This window comes from Micrasema longulum, unplaced genomic scaffold (genome assembly GCF_059751315.1).
Source record: "Micrasema longulum isolate JH-2025_06_02 unplaced genomic scaffold, ASM5975131v1 h1tg001379l, whole genome shotgun sequence".
NCBI classification, from domain to species: domain Eukaryota; kingdom Metazoa; phylum Arthropoda; class Insecta; order Trichoptera; family Brachycentridae; genus Micrasema; species Micrasema longulum.
Window position 1 is genome coordinate 513,767 of NW_028278565.1, and position 16,893 is coordinate 530,659.

Consider the following 16,893-nt stretch of genomic DNA (forward strand, 5'->3'; position numbering starts at 1 on the left):
TCTTTCCAATAAAAGAGTTTAATTTTGGATACTTTGCCATAAATATAATTTTATTCAAAATTTGAAAAATTCGATGATCAAATTGCTACTACATAAAAATGTATACGGCCAGAGACACAATATTTTAATATCACTAATGTATAAATCTGTAAATAAATTATCAGTTCGGGCTCTACTTTGGAACAACTTAATTTGTCAGCATGCGTCGCACTCCGAGTATAAACACTAGTTGGTACATGATTACAACACCGGGTTTACTAGTATGGTAGGGCTAGCTGTTCCTAGATATTGCAATAAATATGGCAAAAGGATACTGCAATATAGTATACCTAAAATATTTAACATGTTACCAAACAATAATAAAAATACTGAGTGAGACGGTTGCTCAAATTATGGTTAATCAAAAATATTTTTTTTTGTATTAATGATAGTTTTTATTTTTTATTAATGTTATAAAATATGGTATAATATGTAATGTTTTTTAAGTAAAATTATTATTAATGTATGTTATGTATGGCTTATCGAACCAGTTTATAAGAATCTGCTGACGAGTTGTATGTACACAATTCTGCAGGACTTTAATTTTAAGAAAAATAACAATAAATTTATAAATCATATAGTTTGGACACTAGGTATTTGTTGCGAATCATCCTTGTTGCTTGCTTTAAGAACTACAATACCCATATATTTTGTCCGATTAAACAACTACGGTGATATTACACAACCCTGTTTAACAGTTTTTAAGACCGCAGCTATGCTCGTATAATTATATTATTTATTTATCTATTTTTAAATACGTATCAAAATTGATTAATTGAGTATTTATTTCCAGATTTACGGAGAATTTTGTGGACATTCGGGAGAGGGAGGTTCGCTCCAAGAGGGGAAGTCGGAGGAGGGCGCGCGCCCTTATGAACCGGCACAACAACGAGGCGGGCCGCAGGGTAAGTTCACCCCCGCTCACTAAGGGCGGGAACCCTCTCTCCGGGCCGTGTCTCGTCTCGAGAGATGCGTCGGACCTTTATATTAGTTCACTAAATTACTTACATTCAAATTATAACGCTTAAACCTTTTCGTAATTCACCAAAGTTACGTGTGTACTAACTATTAAATAACAGTATTTTTGGAATGTCTAACAGACAAGTAAAGATACATTTTCAATTGCCAATTTGTATGCTATTTATTGTTTCGACATTTACTTTGTGGAATAACGTTGCCACCCCCCCTTACCCCTTCAATCCAACCCTATCAGAACCCAATTTCTATTCTGAATTCTGTACTTCGGTTAAGTAAATTGTTATACCCGATGATGGGTAATCAAAATACCTAAAACTAGTTGTCTATAATATGATATTAAACTCGTGTGTGGTTTATATCCACAAAGTGTTTCCTATTTGTAACTATTTTTTCATATAAAAAACCTATTTTAAAAAAATTAAAAAACAAATATAAGAGCTAAGGCTCTCAAATTAGAATATTTTTAGTAATTTCATTTGTTTCTACAATTTGCATAGACGAGTTTTAATTACTAATTTTTATTTTATTTTGTGACATCGTAAAATTCATATTTGCCATATGAAATTGGTTCTTGACATCGTAAGAATTTAAAAAAAAATATATTTTTAATCAGGCTGTGGTCTCGTGATGTTGCGGACTCACGGATCGGAGATCGGAGGTTCGAACCCAACTTCACCCCAATTTGATTTCTATTATTAAAAAAAATAAAATAATAATAATAACAAAAATGATCAATTAACGCTACGATTGGTGTACCAATGCAGTGCCTTATGCATCATTAGGTGCGGAAGTCGAATGATGACGATGATATTAAAAAAAATGTTTAATGACATTACAGTAATGAATATATTTTTTATTTCTTTTATCTCTTCAGGTAACCAGTTGGAAAATAATTTTAAACCCCTGTCTGGACTCTAGTTTCATACGTATGGTATTGCTGATTCAATTTTATTACATTTATTATTTAATTTACTAGGAGGGGTAGGGTAACTTATTTCAATAATTGAAATGTTTCGAACACCATAACTTATTTGTTGCTTTACTGATCATTCTGTTTTGAACATATATTTGTTTTGAGTATTATTGATTTCCCTTTCATAAATAAATAAAAAATTGATGAACGTATTTTTATAGGAATAATTATCTCGATAAAAGTTGAATTGAGTTTAATAAGGTGACCCTCCACTCTTGAAAAGCGATTATAAAAGTAAACGTAAAATAAACTCTCCGTTTGTGGTGAATTTAATAAATACAAGTGTACATTTTCTTCTGCTTACTAAATCTATTTAGTTGTGATAAATTGACTTAAATCATGTTACTATGTTACGCTGGCTTTCAGCTCTGTGTGACTTAGTAGTATAGTATTGGTAAACTATCACTCTCGCTGTGTACATATATTAACGCACACATAAAGGGTTGCGTGGGAAATAATTGGTTGTGCCGATCGCCTCTGTTGTCCTGTCGTCCTGGTAGGATTTATAATTATTTATACGGATATCATTAACAAATTTATAATTATTTATGACAAAAGCTGACGTAAAATAAAAAAAGGACAAGGACTTTAATAATTGTTTTGTTTGAAATGGTCTTTGTGTTAGTGATAATTTAATTTAATTTAATATTAAATGTGTTAATTACCAGGACAGCATAAAGTGCATGGTTAAACGGATATTAATATCTCGATTAATATTCGCTTACGCAAAATATGAATTTGATTTATATGAGATATTTATGTGAAGAATTAGATCATTTGAATTAGAAATTAAACTTGAAATAAAAATAACAATACCTTACTATTTTAAAGACAAGATAAGTCAAAAAAGTCGACGGATGAGTGGTCTTAGACTTCAGACATGACTCCAGGTAAGCTGGTAAATTTTTAGTGAAATTTAATATTTCATGCGACGGAATAATGGGAATCCAACCAGACATTTCATGATTGGTAATCAAATGTGCTAATAACTACATTTTGAGGAGGATAGTGTACATATTTACAAACTTATTTTACTTTTTCGTGTCTTGGATACAAGCGAGCGATTTTTGTATATTTTTAACGCATTTTGGGAAATCCCTTAAGGAGGTCCTTTGTTCGCGACTAAATAAATATACAGAATATTCGATGGAAAACTACAACTTTACTTTTACATATTTGAATAATAATATGTGTTAAGTTTTTAAGGCTGAAGTCTGATAAAAAGTATGGAAATCATACGATTTGGCCTTTTAAAACGCTCAAAATCACGCAGTTAAAATAATAAGTAAATAAATACGAGATAAGATAAACGGCAGGCACCGTGGCGCAGTTGGTGAGACGGCTTACTGTGAAAGTGGCCCTGCGGGTTCGACTCCCGTCAGTTGCAAGAAAGAAATCTCTCTTTCCCACGTAAAAAAAATAAATTCTGAATAATTTCTGGTAAAAAAAATGTAAACTTTATACAACTAAAATATACCTTTCGACCAGCAGAGGACTTGTCTTGAAATTTAGACTAAACTTTATTGTATCGGTATTCAAATAAAGACAACGAATTTTGTTTTGACAATTTGATGATAATTAATTAAACAGGAAAAAAATTAAAAGCATTTTCTTCATCATTCCCTTTCTGCACCTAATGGTGCGTAGGGCACTGCATTGGTAAACACCAATTGCACCGTATCTTGATCATTTTTGTTACTTGAAGGTAAGATGATCAGTTTTACCCGTCAGGTACCAGTCCAGGGACATCATTTGAAATATACTAGATTAAAAACACATTTTTCAGATAAACTGTGTCAAAATTGAACCCGAGACCTCTTGCATGTTGCCACTACACTCGCTGACCACTACACCATGCAATAAAAGCATTTTAGATTACCCATTTTTTTTAATACTTTTCTTAAATTCTAAGTAAAAAATAAAATAGTAAAAATATTTTAGTTCAAACCCTATTTTATAGAATTTAATAATAATGAGAATAAAAGTCGGTGAGTGGTTATACACAAATATTTACCAAAATTTATTTTATAAGTGAATTGACGGTTTACTAATCTTCTTTACGGTGACTTTTCACCTAGACCTGGTAGTATAATTCTTGTTATTTATCCGACATGGTGACTTCAGTCAGTTTGCTGGTTAGCGGGTGGCGGGTGGCGGGTGGCGTGTATCCTGATTTCCAGACGATGAGTGTGATAAAGCAGGAATCAGCTTTGAGTTCTGCCCCGTAATACCTTGAGAGCCTTTTTATATCTGTCCTTGTAATTGCACTTTTATTTTATGGTCCAGTGACGTAGAATGGTCACATTTGAATAAATTACTGTAATAATTACTGAATAGTTATTTATTTATTTAACGGACTTATGCAGTCCATTCTAACGATGGTAAATACAATTTCTTATAATAAATACAGGCACCAATAAAATAAAATACAACTAAATAAAATTAAAGCTAGGACAAAAAAATAAATTAAATACTACCTCAAGACAAGATCCGGTCTATCTTAGTAAATTTTTTAATCTATAAAGACTTACACCAAAAAATTCCAGATCTTGTCTCGAGTTTACAATACGACACAATCGGGACATTGGTGCATGCGAGCGACAATTATACGCTAAAACAATACTCACTTATAGATTCAAAAACTACTCTTACTCAAATGAAAGACATAACCCCCACAATACATCACATACAAATAATATAATCACTAGATCCTCAACACATAAACAACTTAAACAAATACAAACTAATACCACTTTCAGACAAAGGGATTTTGAGTATTATTCAATTAAAATCTATAACCTACTTCCACTATCTATTAAAGCAATTAGTAATGAGAAAATGTTTAAAAAGGCTATAAAAAAATGGATAGTGGAGCTAGGCAGAAGTAAAATGGATAGTCTAATTCGCCCATACCAATGCTGAATCAACTGCTCCACAACTGTATGGCTTATGTTAGGTTTTTGTTGTTTTCATTGTGTGTTTTTTAATATAAATAATATAGATGTATATAAATACCTTGTTTTTAAAACTGTCTGAATATTTGTTAATTATGTTTGTTTTTTAAGTGAGTCTTCTTTGTTTATTCTCAAATGTAATAAAAAAAAAAACTAAATTGTTAAGTGTCCTCGGCACGGGAAACCCCAGTGAGGTCACATTATTTTTATTATTAATTATAGTTTATAAGCGAAAAAATATGAATAAATAAATAAATAAAATAAAATAATTTGTGCTGTGTTGATCGAGGAACAGCACATTTTTATTTCGCAACCAGCGGATCGGAACATTGAATGCCACTTGTTTTGTTTTGTTTTAAATGTTTTCCAAAGACTGAAAAATATTTTAACCAAAGAAAAATTAAAAATGGTATATTACGCTTTAATTCAATCTTCAATAACATATCGTCTGACTAACTTGCAAAACTCCAATCTCCGAAAATAAAAAATTTACAGGAGGGTGGAAAAACAGTATAATTTCAACAAATTTCAACAAATTAAACTGTTTTTTCACCCTCCTGTAAAATTTTTAATTTTGGAGATTAGAGTTTTGCAAGTTAATCAGACGATATGGAATAATTGGGTGGGGAGGAGTCTTGGACGTGCATAGTCGCTCAATAGAAATCGCACAAAAAAATATAATTAAGATAATGTACAAAAAACATAGACTATTTCCTTGTAATGAATTATACGTGGAGAGTGGACTCTTTAGTTTTAGAAAATAATATTTATTCCAGTGCCTGAAATATGTTCACTTAAATGGGGAATTATTTATTAATAATTTAAATCGTATTAGCAATAGATCCGATAGTATACTGTCAGTTCCAGGATGCAGAACTAAGTTCGCACAGAGGCACTGCTTATGTGTTGGTCCAAGATCCTTCAATCTTTTAACTAAAGAATTACAAAACATTAAATCACTGATACAGTTCAAAGTAAATTTGAGGTCTTGGATTAGCATGGAAAGAACAGATGGACACCTTTAAAAAATATATATATTAAATGTATACTGCAAAAAATCCTGTTTTCGTAATATCAGCATATGTTAAATTGGTTTTTCTTATATTTTTATTTTCTTTTCTTTTCATGGTCATGCCATACCATATTTATATGCTATAAACTTGTTAACAATTAAAAAAAGAATGGCCCACGCTCAAACGCTGAAGTCTTTGTAAGAATTTTCCCCAATTTATGTTAAAGCTTAAATTTAAGATGTATTTTTTTTAAGTGAATTTTTGTAATTAAAATTCTATGTAAATATATGTATGGAAAAATAAACGAATAAAAAAAATATATGCATACAAGCTTGTAATTCCCATGAGATAAAGAACCGATCTGGGCCCATATTTTTTAAATTTTCAACACAAAAAAAAAAAAAATGTGCTCCCAGAAGCTAAAGTGGAAAGTTAGAGAATTAACTTTAATGAGGAAATGCAGTGGTTTAAAAAATAAATGAATCAAAAGACCATCATAATAAGTAATTTTTTTCTGTATCCGGATTATTTTCGCTATGTTTTTTTTATAATTTCTATCGAAACGTCGAAATTACGCCGCCTGCAACGTCACGAGTTCAAATCAATGAGTATTTCTGATATTTGAAAGGTGAACCACGAACGATTCTAAAACAAACTACTTGTACCCGCTAAATGTCAAAACATACTAAACGACGAAAGAAGAAGATATCCCGGAAGCCGGAAATCTGTTGCTGGTTGTCGCAACAACAGAATGACGCTTTTTGATTGGTTCATGTGAACACGTGGTCATTAAAAAAAATGTTTTGTGTCCGGGTAGATAAATAATACAGTTCTGAGTCTGGAAAAGAACCAGAATCCTGGACAAACATTTTCGACTCGTTGGCTATGGCCAAATATTTTTACAAAAAAAATGTTTTGATCCCTTTACGGCACTGTTATCTTGTCGAGAAAGGCGCAAATTAAAAGGATTTATTTCACACATCGTAAAATGAAGAGAGAATTATTGCTGAGCGCTTCAAATCGGGTTTATTACAAAAGGTAAAGAATGTATTGATTTCCCAAGGATTTCTTAAGAACGGAATATAAATATGTCCTACATCTTAGGTACTAGGTATCTCTGCTTCATTAGAGTGTTAATTAAAATCATAATTATGAGAGGAATTTCGTTTTATTTAAGGAGATAGCTTTAGCATGTTTTTATATTCCTGATAATATTTTGTAAAACTGCGAATATTAAAAACTTAATAGTAAATTTAAAAAAACCCTATTAGATCAAAACCTCTCGAATCTCCTCAAAAATCTATTACTAAAATAATTTTCAAAAAGCCCTTCAGGTACCCCAGCGTCTAGTTGTTCGAGGAATTCGATATATTAGATATAAGGCAATTATATATATCTAGAACAATTATATTTGTGAAAGCAAATTATTCTACCAAATCCCAAAAGGAACACTCCTACACTACCAGAAGTCAAACTAAAGGATTAGTCGTAGGGTCTACTACAAACTCTGAATTCGGGCAAAGAAATTTCAGGTTTTTGGGCCCCAAAATATTCAATATGTTACAAAACCATGACCCGAATTCAATAGAATAAATTTGTATAAAAGGGTTACTGGATTTAGGTAGAGAAAAATCGGAAAACTCACTTAAAAATAAAAAAATGGGATATTGAAATATTATAACTATATAATAAATTAACTAGTAGGTAGTCATGTTATTGTTTTTTTATGCATAAAAATGTCTGTCTTAAAATAAGTTGTACCCAGTTAGGCAGACTAGACATAATCCAGAGAATTTTACACACTGCGAAACATTTATCATTTTTAAAATAAAATCAACAGATTGAAGAATTGAAGAAATATGGATGTTTAAACAAAAGCAAAATGGTAAATGTTGCGCAGTGAGTAAATTGGCCACGTAGACCAGCCAATGACAGGTCATAAACTCGGTAAATGCCTAGACTTCCATATCCCCTTCTTTAAAATGTCCTCCATCCCTGTTGTAATTTGTCAATTCAGTTTCATTCCCATGTTGAGTAAATTAATTTCTACCCTGGTAGCATTCTCACAGTTCCACAATTATATTACCCATTCAAATAATATAAAGTTATCTATTTCGGTTTTATATTGGGAAATAATGCTCCTTTAGTGGAGTCCGATCGACCTAAACTCGTTTCGATTTGCTTAATGACCCGAGGCAGTTAAAAACTAATCACAATACACAGTTATCTGCGGCTTAGCGACTGTTGGATATGCTCCTATCTCCGCACTTAAGGACTGCGGGTCCTATGTAGTTAAAAAAATAGATAAAAATAAAAGTATATCGATTTGATGACTATTATGGTTTTTAATTATAAAATCCAATTTCGAGATCCGATGACGCGACGGGACGGAATGACATAGATAAGAGACACCGTAAACCCTACCCAGTTATAAGTTCAAGATTATGATCCCGTGGTATTGGTGAAAAATTCCTTTCAGGGGTTCAAGGTTCGCTCTTTGCTCTACCACAACTTGGTTCCTATTTTATTATTTTATAGTTTTTTTCATCAGAGATGCAATATATTTTTTATTTGGGTGTGTACAAATCTTAGAAGAAAAATTGGATGTTTCCGAGCAGAGCTTAGCTTTGGCAGAGCTTATAATCTGTTTATCATAAGTTTTGTTAATGCGCAGACTTTCATATTTTCAACGGCTTTATGTCTGTTTAAAAACTACAAAATATGTATTAAAATTCCGTCCGAGAAAAATAAAAAAAAAATATCTCCAGAAACGTCGCTTGTTTTTATTCTCTATAGTGGGCTAACACGCATGAGAATGTAATATTAAAATCAAGCACGTTTAGAGAATAAAAAAATCCGTACATGGAAATAGAAGTCCACTATCTATAGGCAAAATTATAAATGTTACACAGTATGTAAAGTGATCACTTAACCCAGCCGACGACAAATCATAAGCTATTTTAATGCTTAAACTTCCATTTTCTCAACATGTTTGTCTCTGTCAAGCAAATAACTGATAATTATTCAGTTCAAATGATTTATTTTCAATTCAAATTTTTTGGTCGTTTTGTGGTTCGTGTTGGGAAACAAGTTGTGCAACTTCACAAAATATTCCGATGGCCGTTAAAATACGGGCACCGCTGTCATAGGAAAGAGATATAGAAGAGTTGAGGAAATGTGGATGTTCAAACATGGGCAGAATGGTGAATGTTACACAGTGTGTAAAGTGGCCACTTAAACCAGCCAATGACAGGTCATAAGCCCTGTAAATGCCTAGACTTCCATATCCCCTTCTCAATTTTTTTTTCCCTCTTTGTTAAAATAAATTTAAAGTTGTGTTAGAGCTGGGTTTGAGTCTCTAGCCTCCTGATCCGGATTCAGTGGTACTACTCACAAGACCACACTCGTCAAAATGAGCTCGCAACCCATTTAGGAATTGCCGAAGCAACTTTTAACACACGTGCTGTCTGGAATTCTAGTCTATGCTCAGTTAAAATGAACCCGACTAAAACTTAAGGTGAAAAGTGGTTTGCTTTCATATAGCCTCCTATAAACGAGCGTTTGGATGGTGCGGCGGTAAACCTGGCTTGGACACGTGCTGCGGATCTTTCAGGAGAGTCTTAATCTAAGTTGCCTCTTCTTCATATATATAATTACAGGCTCCCGCTATTCGGAAGACCTGACTATCTTTCGGCTTTATTTGGTAGAACTGAGACTGAGACCACTTAGGAAGGGATGTGAAAAAAGTAAAAGAATATTCAAAACCTCATATTTGTGTATGGTGATCATTATTACTTAAACCAGCCAATGGTAGCTTGCAAGCTACATATATATAAAGCCTAGACTCTCAATTTTCATTCTCAAAAAATGTTTTCCATCTCTGTTACAGTATCAATAAATCTTAAAACTAATGATTGGTGAATATTTTCAGGCTGTAATCAAGAAGTCAACAGTAACCTGCAAATGTCACGGAGTTTCCGGTTCCTGTAGTCTGGTGACTTGCTGGCAGCAATTAGGATCCTTTAGGGAAATTGGTAAGCTGTTACTTCATACTTATATTAAATTCAAGATTTAAAATCCTTTCCGATGCTAGATATTAAATAAACATGTTTCATTATTCTAAGGTAAATTGCAACCAATAACTTTGCTAAAAGTATTTTATAGGACGAAAAACACACGACATAATAATTTAGAATAAAATACCGCCCGCATCTGAAGGACCGTAAAAATTTTCGCACTTATAATTTTTGTCGAAACCAGAAAGATTACCAATATTTCAGTTATTTCGTTAGATTATTGTTCCAAAAATATTTAATATGCGCCCACTTGACTTAAAAGCATGTCATAATAAAAACAAGATTATATTTTTTATATGGAAGTGGTTAGAAGACGGAACGTTTTTATACTTATTTTAATTTATGTTTGGTATAACTTTCATTTAAAAAACTCTGTTTTTTTACCTCTCGTTAAATACATGTTTAATATTGTCTTCTAAACCGTTTATTTTCTTTCTATCTTATTTTATTTACATGTTTAAAAATTTTAATTTTAAAAGGTACTTTTAATTTTTGTTTTGTAGACAAATTTAAACTTTTGTTTTTTTGTTTTGTTTTTTTTTTATATATTTTACTTTGTTTTGGTTGCATTTATGAGAACATTAATTTTTTCTAACTTTTTAAATATTTTCAAGTATATGTTTATTCATTAATTTAATGGTTTTTTTCTCTACTTTTTAAACTTGTTAAATATTTTTAACTATTTTATTTAGTTTTGCTGATTTTTTTCTTTCTTTCTTCCAAATACTATTTTTAATTTTTTCGAAGCATCAAAAATATAATAAATATATGTTCATTATTTTATATATACAATATCATGTCTGTACTCTTTTATTTGAAACTTAATTAAAATTAATGTCTGAGGACCCGATGACAAACTATTATTTAAAAGTTTATCGGGACAAATATGTTAAAATACATTGTTTTATTTTTTATAATGTATTAATGTTGTAATAACATAAGTATTTTATTAAATAAAAACGCAACAAAAAAAATGTATGAGTTGGATCGACATAGTACATAATTACAAATATTACAAAACGAAAGGGCAGAAGAATACACCTACAAAAAAGACGCTTCGCTAGTTAACAGCTAAAGTTTTCGCTTGACAGATCAAAGGATTTTGACATTCCATGCACGCCGCCACCATTTGCATAATTTTCAAAATGTACTTAAATGCTTTCTTCAATTGTTATAGTCCATTGTATGAGCGAGATAATAATCTCCAGACTTGGTAAAACATTCACCAAATGCCATACGACATTTATCACCTTTCCCGACATCCCATTCAAAATATTGTAATTAAAGCCTCTAATTATGATAAAAAGTCTGTTCGAAACAATAAGCGTTTTGTGTGAGGAACGTATACGTATACATTATAATGTAGAAATATGCGGAGTAAACTCATAATGGCTATTATTTTTAATTTAACGATTTTATGGAGCAGATAGCAATTATACACAAGATATTTTACCATTTACGCTTTATTCTTTGTTATAATAGTTTTCTAAAAACCTTAATAATAATTTTAATTTACTTAAATACAGACAAAATTTTATAAAATTTGAATACAAATCTACAAACAACTTACAGAAAATTTTATTTGACTCTATAGCCGTCGGCTGAAGATATTTTCAACTGTCTATAAAATAACATCAACATTTACCTAGGAAAATTTGTACATTTATGTAAAAAATTCAAGTATCTTTGTAGGAAACCTGTGAGTGAACTTGTTTGGTAAAATAAAATGTATGCATATTCCATTTTTCAAACAGAAAATCTTATTTAACTTTATAGATAAAATTGCAGATACGGGCCCAGGGCCCCGATTACAATGGGAAGTTAACAGAGTTATTTTCGGCTGTCGATAAAGAAAAACCAATATTTATGGACGAAAATGAGTATATTTGCATGAACACTTAAAATACCTTCGTCAGTAACCTATAATTGAACAATATTGATGTTTTTTATTGATATTTCTTGATAAAAATCCATAGTTAATGATTATGATAAAATTATAAATAAAAATATCAATGAAACTTCTTGGTTTAGTTTTCCTTTTTTATTTTTTTGACCAACAAGCGCTTTCGCCTAAGTAGGCATCTTCAAGACTGGTGAATTGTTTAGAGCATTTACAGTTTTTATACTATTCTTAACATATTTTGGAGAGTAGATCAAATAAGTATTTTAACAGGGGACAGAAACATAAATATTTACCACTAGTTTGCTAAACAGTTTCTGTCCCCTGTTAAAATACTAATTTGATCTACTCTCCAAAATATGTTAAGAATAGTATAAAAACTGTAAATGTTCTAAACAATTCACTAGTCTTGAAGATGCCTACTTAAGCGAAAGCGCTCGTTGGTCAAAATAATAAAAAGTAATACTAAACCAAGAAGTTTCATTGATAAGTTTATTTATAATTTTATTATAATCATTATAATTGAACACGTTTAGAAGAAAAAATAAAAATAAAATTTTCATACAGAAAACTTATTTTTACTTTGTAGATAAAAAAGAAGATAAATGTTAACTTCCCATTGTAATCGAGGCCCTCGAGCAACAACAGATTAAATTGAAGTTCACAGAGTTATCTTTAATTGTCTTAAAGTAAAATGTATGAAATGCGCATATTTGGATGAAAATTTGAAGTTTATTTTTATTTTTTTTAATATACGCCTTCACTCGTTTGAATTTAAAGTTTCTTTGTTGGTATCCTGTAATTATAGATGCTTCAAAACATATTTTAAAGGTATTTTCGATTGTTTCTACAGAAAATTCGAATTTATTTTATAGAAAGTTGAAGATAACTATATCGCCTTCTCATTGTAATCAGGGCCCAGCAATTATAGTTCTTCGCGAGTGGGTGCGTCAATAACATTTTTTGTTTCATTGTTTGAAATAATTAGTATTATGAGAGCTGTTACGACTATACCTTTTATTAGACTAATGCACGCATTTACCTTTGTCCAGGGTGACCATACTTTGAAATGTATAATTTATATATTTATTGAACGGTAGCCTGTTAGCACATAAAAAAAAACATAAATACGATAAAATATTTACAGGCGAGCAAACAAAAAAAAACGAAAAAAAAAGAACGCCATATCACTCTGTCTTTGGATACAGATTTCTCTTCCTCTATATTCATACATCTTCTCATTCACGCTCGCCGATTATTACGACTTTTGACATGTTCATCCTCGATTATTTTTTGGATTTGGTCATGCCATATCTCACATGGTCTTCCTCGATTTCTGCATCCGTCAACATTGGAATCGTAATTTTTTTTTGCCGATATTTCACTGTCCATTCGCTCCACATTTACAAATCAACGCAGATCTTTATTCTTGATTTTGTTGATAATACTTCTTGAGGCTGAGGCCTTACATATTGTACGGATCTCAACATTTGTGGACCTTAAAATTCTACTGCCTATGTGTAATGCTTTAAACATTAAAAATGATAACTAAAGAATTTTTTCAAGATATTTACAAATCGCCAATATCCCATACGTATGGAACAGGCCGAAAACTAAAGGAAAACTTTACAGAAAAAAAGCGCTAAATACGTAAAGACAGAAGACTAGGGTGTGTATCTTCCCAAGAATCTTAAATTGACTTCAAAATGAAGGAATAAAAGTAAAATTAATAAAAATCAAACAAAAAATATTTTTAAAACTTTTTTCTTAAATTAACAATTCAGTATTAATATAAAATAGTTTAATTTTTGTTGTTAAAAATTGTTTTATTTGTTTATTATTTTTCGCTTTTATTTTATTTTTAATATTTGGTGCAATATTATTTATCTTGCTAAAAGATTTAAAGAGAGAATACTCAGCAAAAAAGCTGCGTTAGCAGTTTAGCGGGAGTTTAAGTGTATGAAACATATAAAAAATACACCTGTTTAAAAAAATCCACAATTACTTTTAAAAAAAATAAAAATCTATTATTTCAGCTGTTCATTTATTAGTCTTAGTCTTAGGTGGGAGTCAGTGTTATTCAAGCTCCCGACGTCACTGCGACCTGTGAAGATATATTGTGACGGGTCCCCGTGAATAGTTCTCGCTCTCTAAGCCCAGGTCTATAAAGAGCCTAGCTGCTGTGTGGAAGGCGAGAGTTCAAATTTTGACAAATCTCCCCCTCCAAACCCAGGTCTATTAAGAGCCTGGCTACTGTCTGGAAGGCGAGAGTTTATATTTGACTAAATCTCCCCCTCCAAGCCCAGATCCGTAAAGTATCGGTTTATTTGGTAGGGGGCGAGCTCTTTAATATCCTCGGGTTTGACCATCGGTTTGCCGAGGATAAGGCTCCTTTTATGATTTAAAGCATCACACTCACATATAATATGTATAGGTGTTTCCTCATCTGTACTGCAGAACTTACATCTAGATGTTTCGGAAAGGTTAATTCTAGCAAGGTGTTTGTTTAACTATTTATTACAAATACCTACATATGCTTAATGTTTCAATACATTTAATTTTCAGTTGTATGTTACCGTTTAATTTTTTTATTGAACTACATGCACAAAATTGATAGCACATTATTTATTTATGTATTTTAAAAAGGAATAACCCGCTCAGCCTCTATTATAGAGGCTTTTCAGCAGACGGGAAAGAGGATATGGAAGGAAGATATGATAAAAACATCATATTTATAAGCAGGAAATCTATATAATACTAGAGCTTTTCAATATTGATCTAGAGTATCCTCTGGTGAAGAATAAGGTACCTTAATTTAATTTTCATTGGCACGATAGAAATTAGAAATAAAATAACCACTCGCGTGTTTCTTAGATTTTGTAACGTCCATAAAAAGCGAATTCTTGTTAGGCTTTGAAAATAAAGTGTAAGAGATATGCATTAGTCAAGACGTGGTTCTTGATCCTGTCTTGATAAAATTGTATACATATATTTTTAAATCATAAAATATATTTAATTAATCATTTTTAATGTAGGATAATTCGAACTTGAGCGATAATTATGGCACGAGTCTAAAATTTATGTTTTTTAAGCTTTCAGAAATGTTCTAGACTATAATTTTACTATTTTTTTTGTTAAAAAATATTTATGTGGTCTTACAAGAAAAACAATTGTTGTTGTACTTATTGTTTTTACTTAAATTCAGGAAATGATAGAAGAGGTAGGCTTATTGCAAAATGTAAATTTCTTCCATGCAACCAATAAAATAATAGGTGTTTTTGATTTTTTAGACTTAATACGTAGGTATGTAGAAAAAAACAGTTACGAAAAGCAGAACAAACAATATCTGTATATATTTAGAAAGAAAAGAGACGTTAAGAAAGAGATAAACAGTGTTTCTCCAGAAGTAATTTTAACAAAGTCGAGGTGCATGGACAGAATCTTAGCTTAGAAGTAGGAATTAAAAGGGTGCTTTGAGAATTTGAACGACGACGTACCTTAGGCATGATCTGCTAAGCGTTTAAATATATTTCATTAAGGTATGGTGGAGTGTTAAGACTATGGAGTACAGTGAACAAAAATGAGAGCGTTGTCGACGAATTTTGAAACGTTTTAGTTGCCTGCGGTAATAAGATGGAAATCGTGTTTAGTATGGGTACTTTTTGTAAAATTAGTTGAGTTTTTGCTCAACAAGACTATTAAAAAAATATATTTTAACGTTTTCGTAGGAATAGTAACAATTTATAATAACAAAAAGAACTATAATTAGAAATTATTCACGATTGTTACCGCAGCGCGGTGAACCTTATGCTCTAAAACAATACATTATAATATTTTAATTTAGATTTGATATCCTTATCCCTGTGTGCGGCTACAGGAACAGGATCACAGGACCACAAGGCTATAGATCTATATTCTATATGCTAGGGCGGGTAACCTCACACTTAAGGACTATTTAGATCATATGTGATGATACCCGACTGGATGCGGGTAGTTCAGATAAAACAGTAAAGTAAAAATCTTATATAAAATTTTTAAAACCAACTCTTGATATTTAGAAACACCGGTTTTTTGTTAAATGTTCAATTTCGGTTTAACGGGTTTGCCAGGTTTTATTCAATAAAAATACCCCTTTATCAATGACAGTAGTATTTGTCAAAGAACAAAACAGTATTTTTTGTTTAAATAGGCATTTGAAAAAATGCTGTCAATAAAAAATATATATTTAATTATTAAACGTCAATATTTTAGGCAAAAATCAGTTTCCATTTGTTGGGCGGCTTATACCAGAATGACAACAGTGTAAAATACTGAAGTTATTTATTGAATGTGCAATTAAGAATATAATAATGAATAAAGTAATCTTAAAGTATGTATGTATTTGACACAACCTGATTTATATAAATAACATTTTTATGTAAGTAATATAAATAATTTTAAATAATTTAGATATAATTTTATATATTTTTAGATATTCTAAAAGCTTATAGTAGGTATGTTTAATATTTATATTTTTCACTTTTTCTACTCATTGATATGTGCTTTAGATTACCGAGCGATTAAATCAGTATATTTTTCATGGTTCAAATCGGTTATATTATATGTAATAATCAGATGGGGTGGTAATTTGAATAATTTTTAATCTATTGAATATACTTTAAAAAATTACGACTTGTCAGCCACCTACCCTCTCAGATACTTTATTCGAGTCCAATAATTTGCAGTCAAAAAGTTTTATATCGGTTCGAAACAATTTCTGGTTTTGAATAAAGAATTAAACTCAGCATAACGTTAAAACAATGAGCCATGACCATTAATTTTAGGGTACCACAAAGTAGAACCGCATTTTTTCAATAGTATTTTACGGTATTGGGCCCCAAATCTTTTACATGTCGGACCCTGACATAAATAAGTCTATCAGTTGCTTTGCATATATAAAAACATTTAAAAATTTAATATT

At 30.8% G+C, this 16,893-nt stretch overlaps 1 protein-coding gene across 2 annotated transcripts in view; it reads left to right on the forward strand.

Annotated features, from left to right (window-relative positions):
* The window catches only part of LOC148275608 (protein Wnt-5b-like), a 160,186-nt gene that overhangs the window by 106,710 nt on the left and 36,583 nt on the right, over positions 1–16,893 (forward strand). For both annotated transcript variants that reach the window (XM_088235469.1, XM_088235470.1), the window contains 2 exons: positions 833–944; positions 9,889–9,991. In XM_088235469.1, coding sequence (XP_088091595.1) covers positions 833–944; positions 9,889–9,991 — 215 coding nt within the window. The remainder of the gene's footprint in view (positions 1–832; positions 945–9,888; positions 9,992–16,893) is intronic.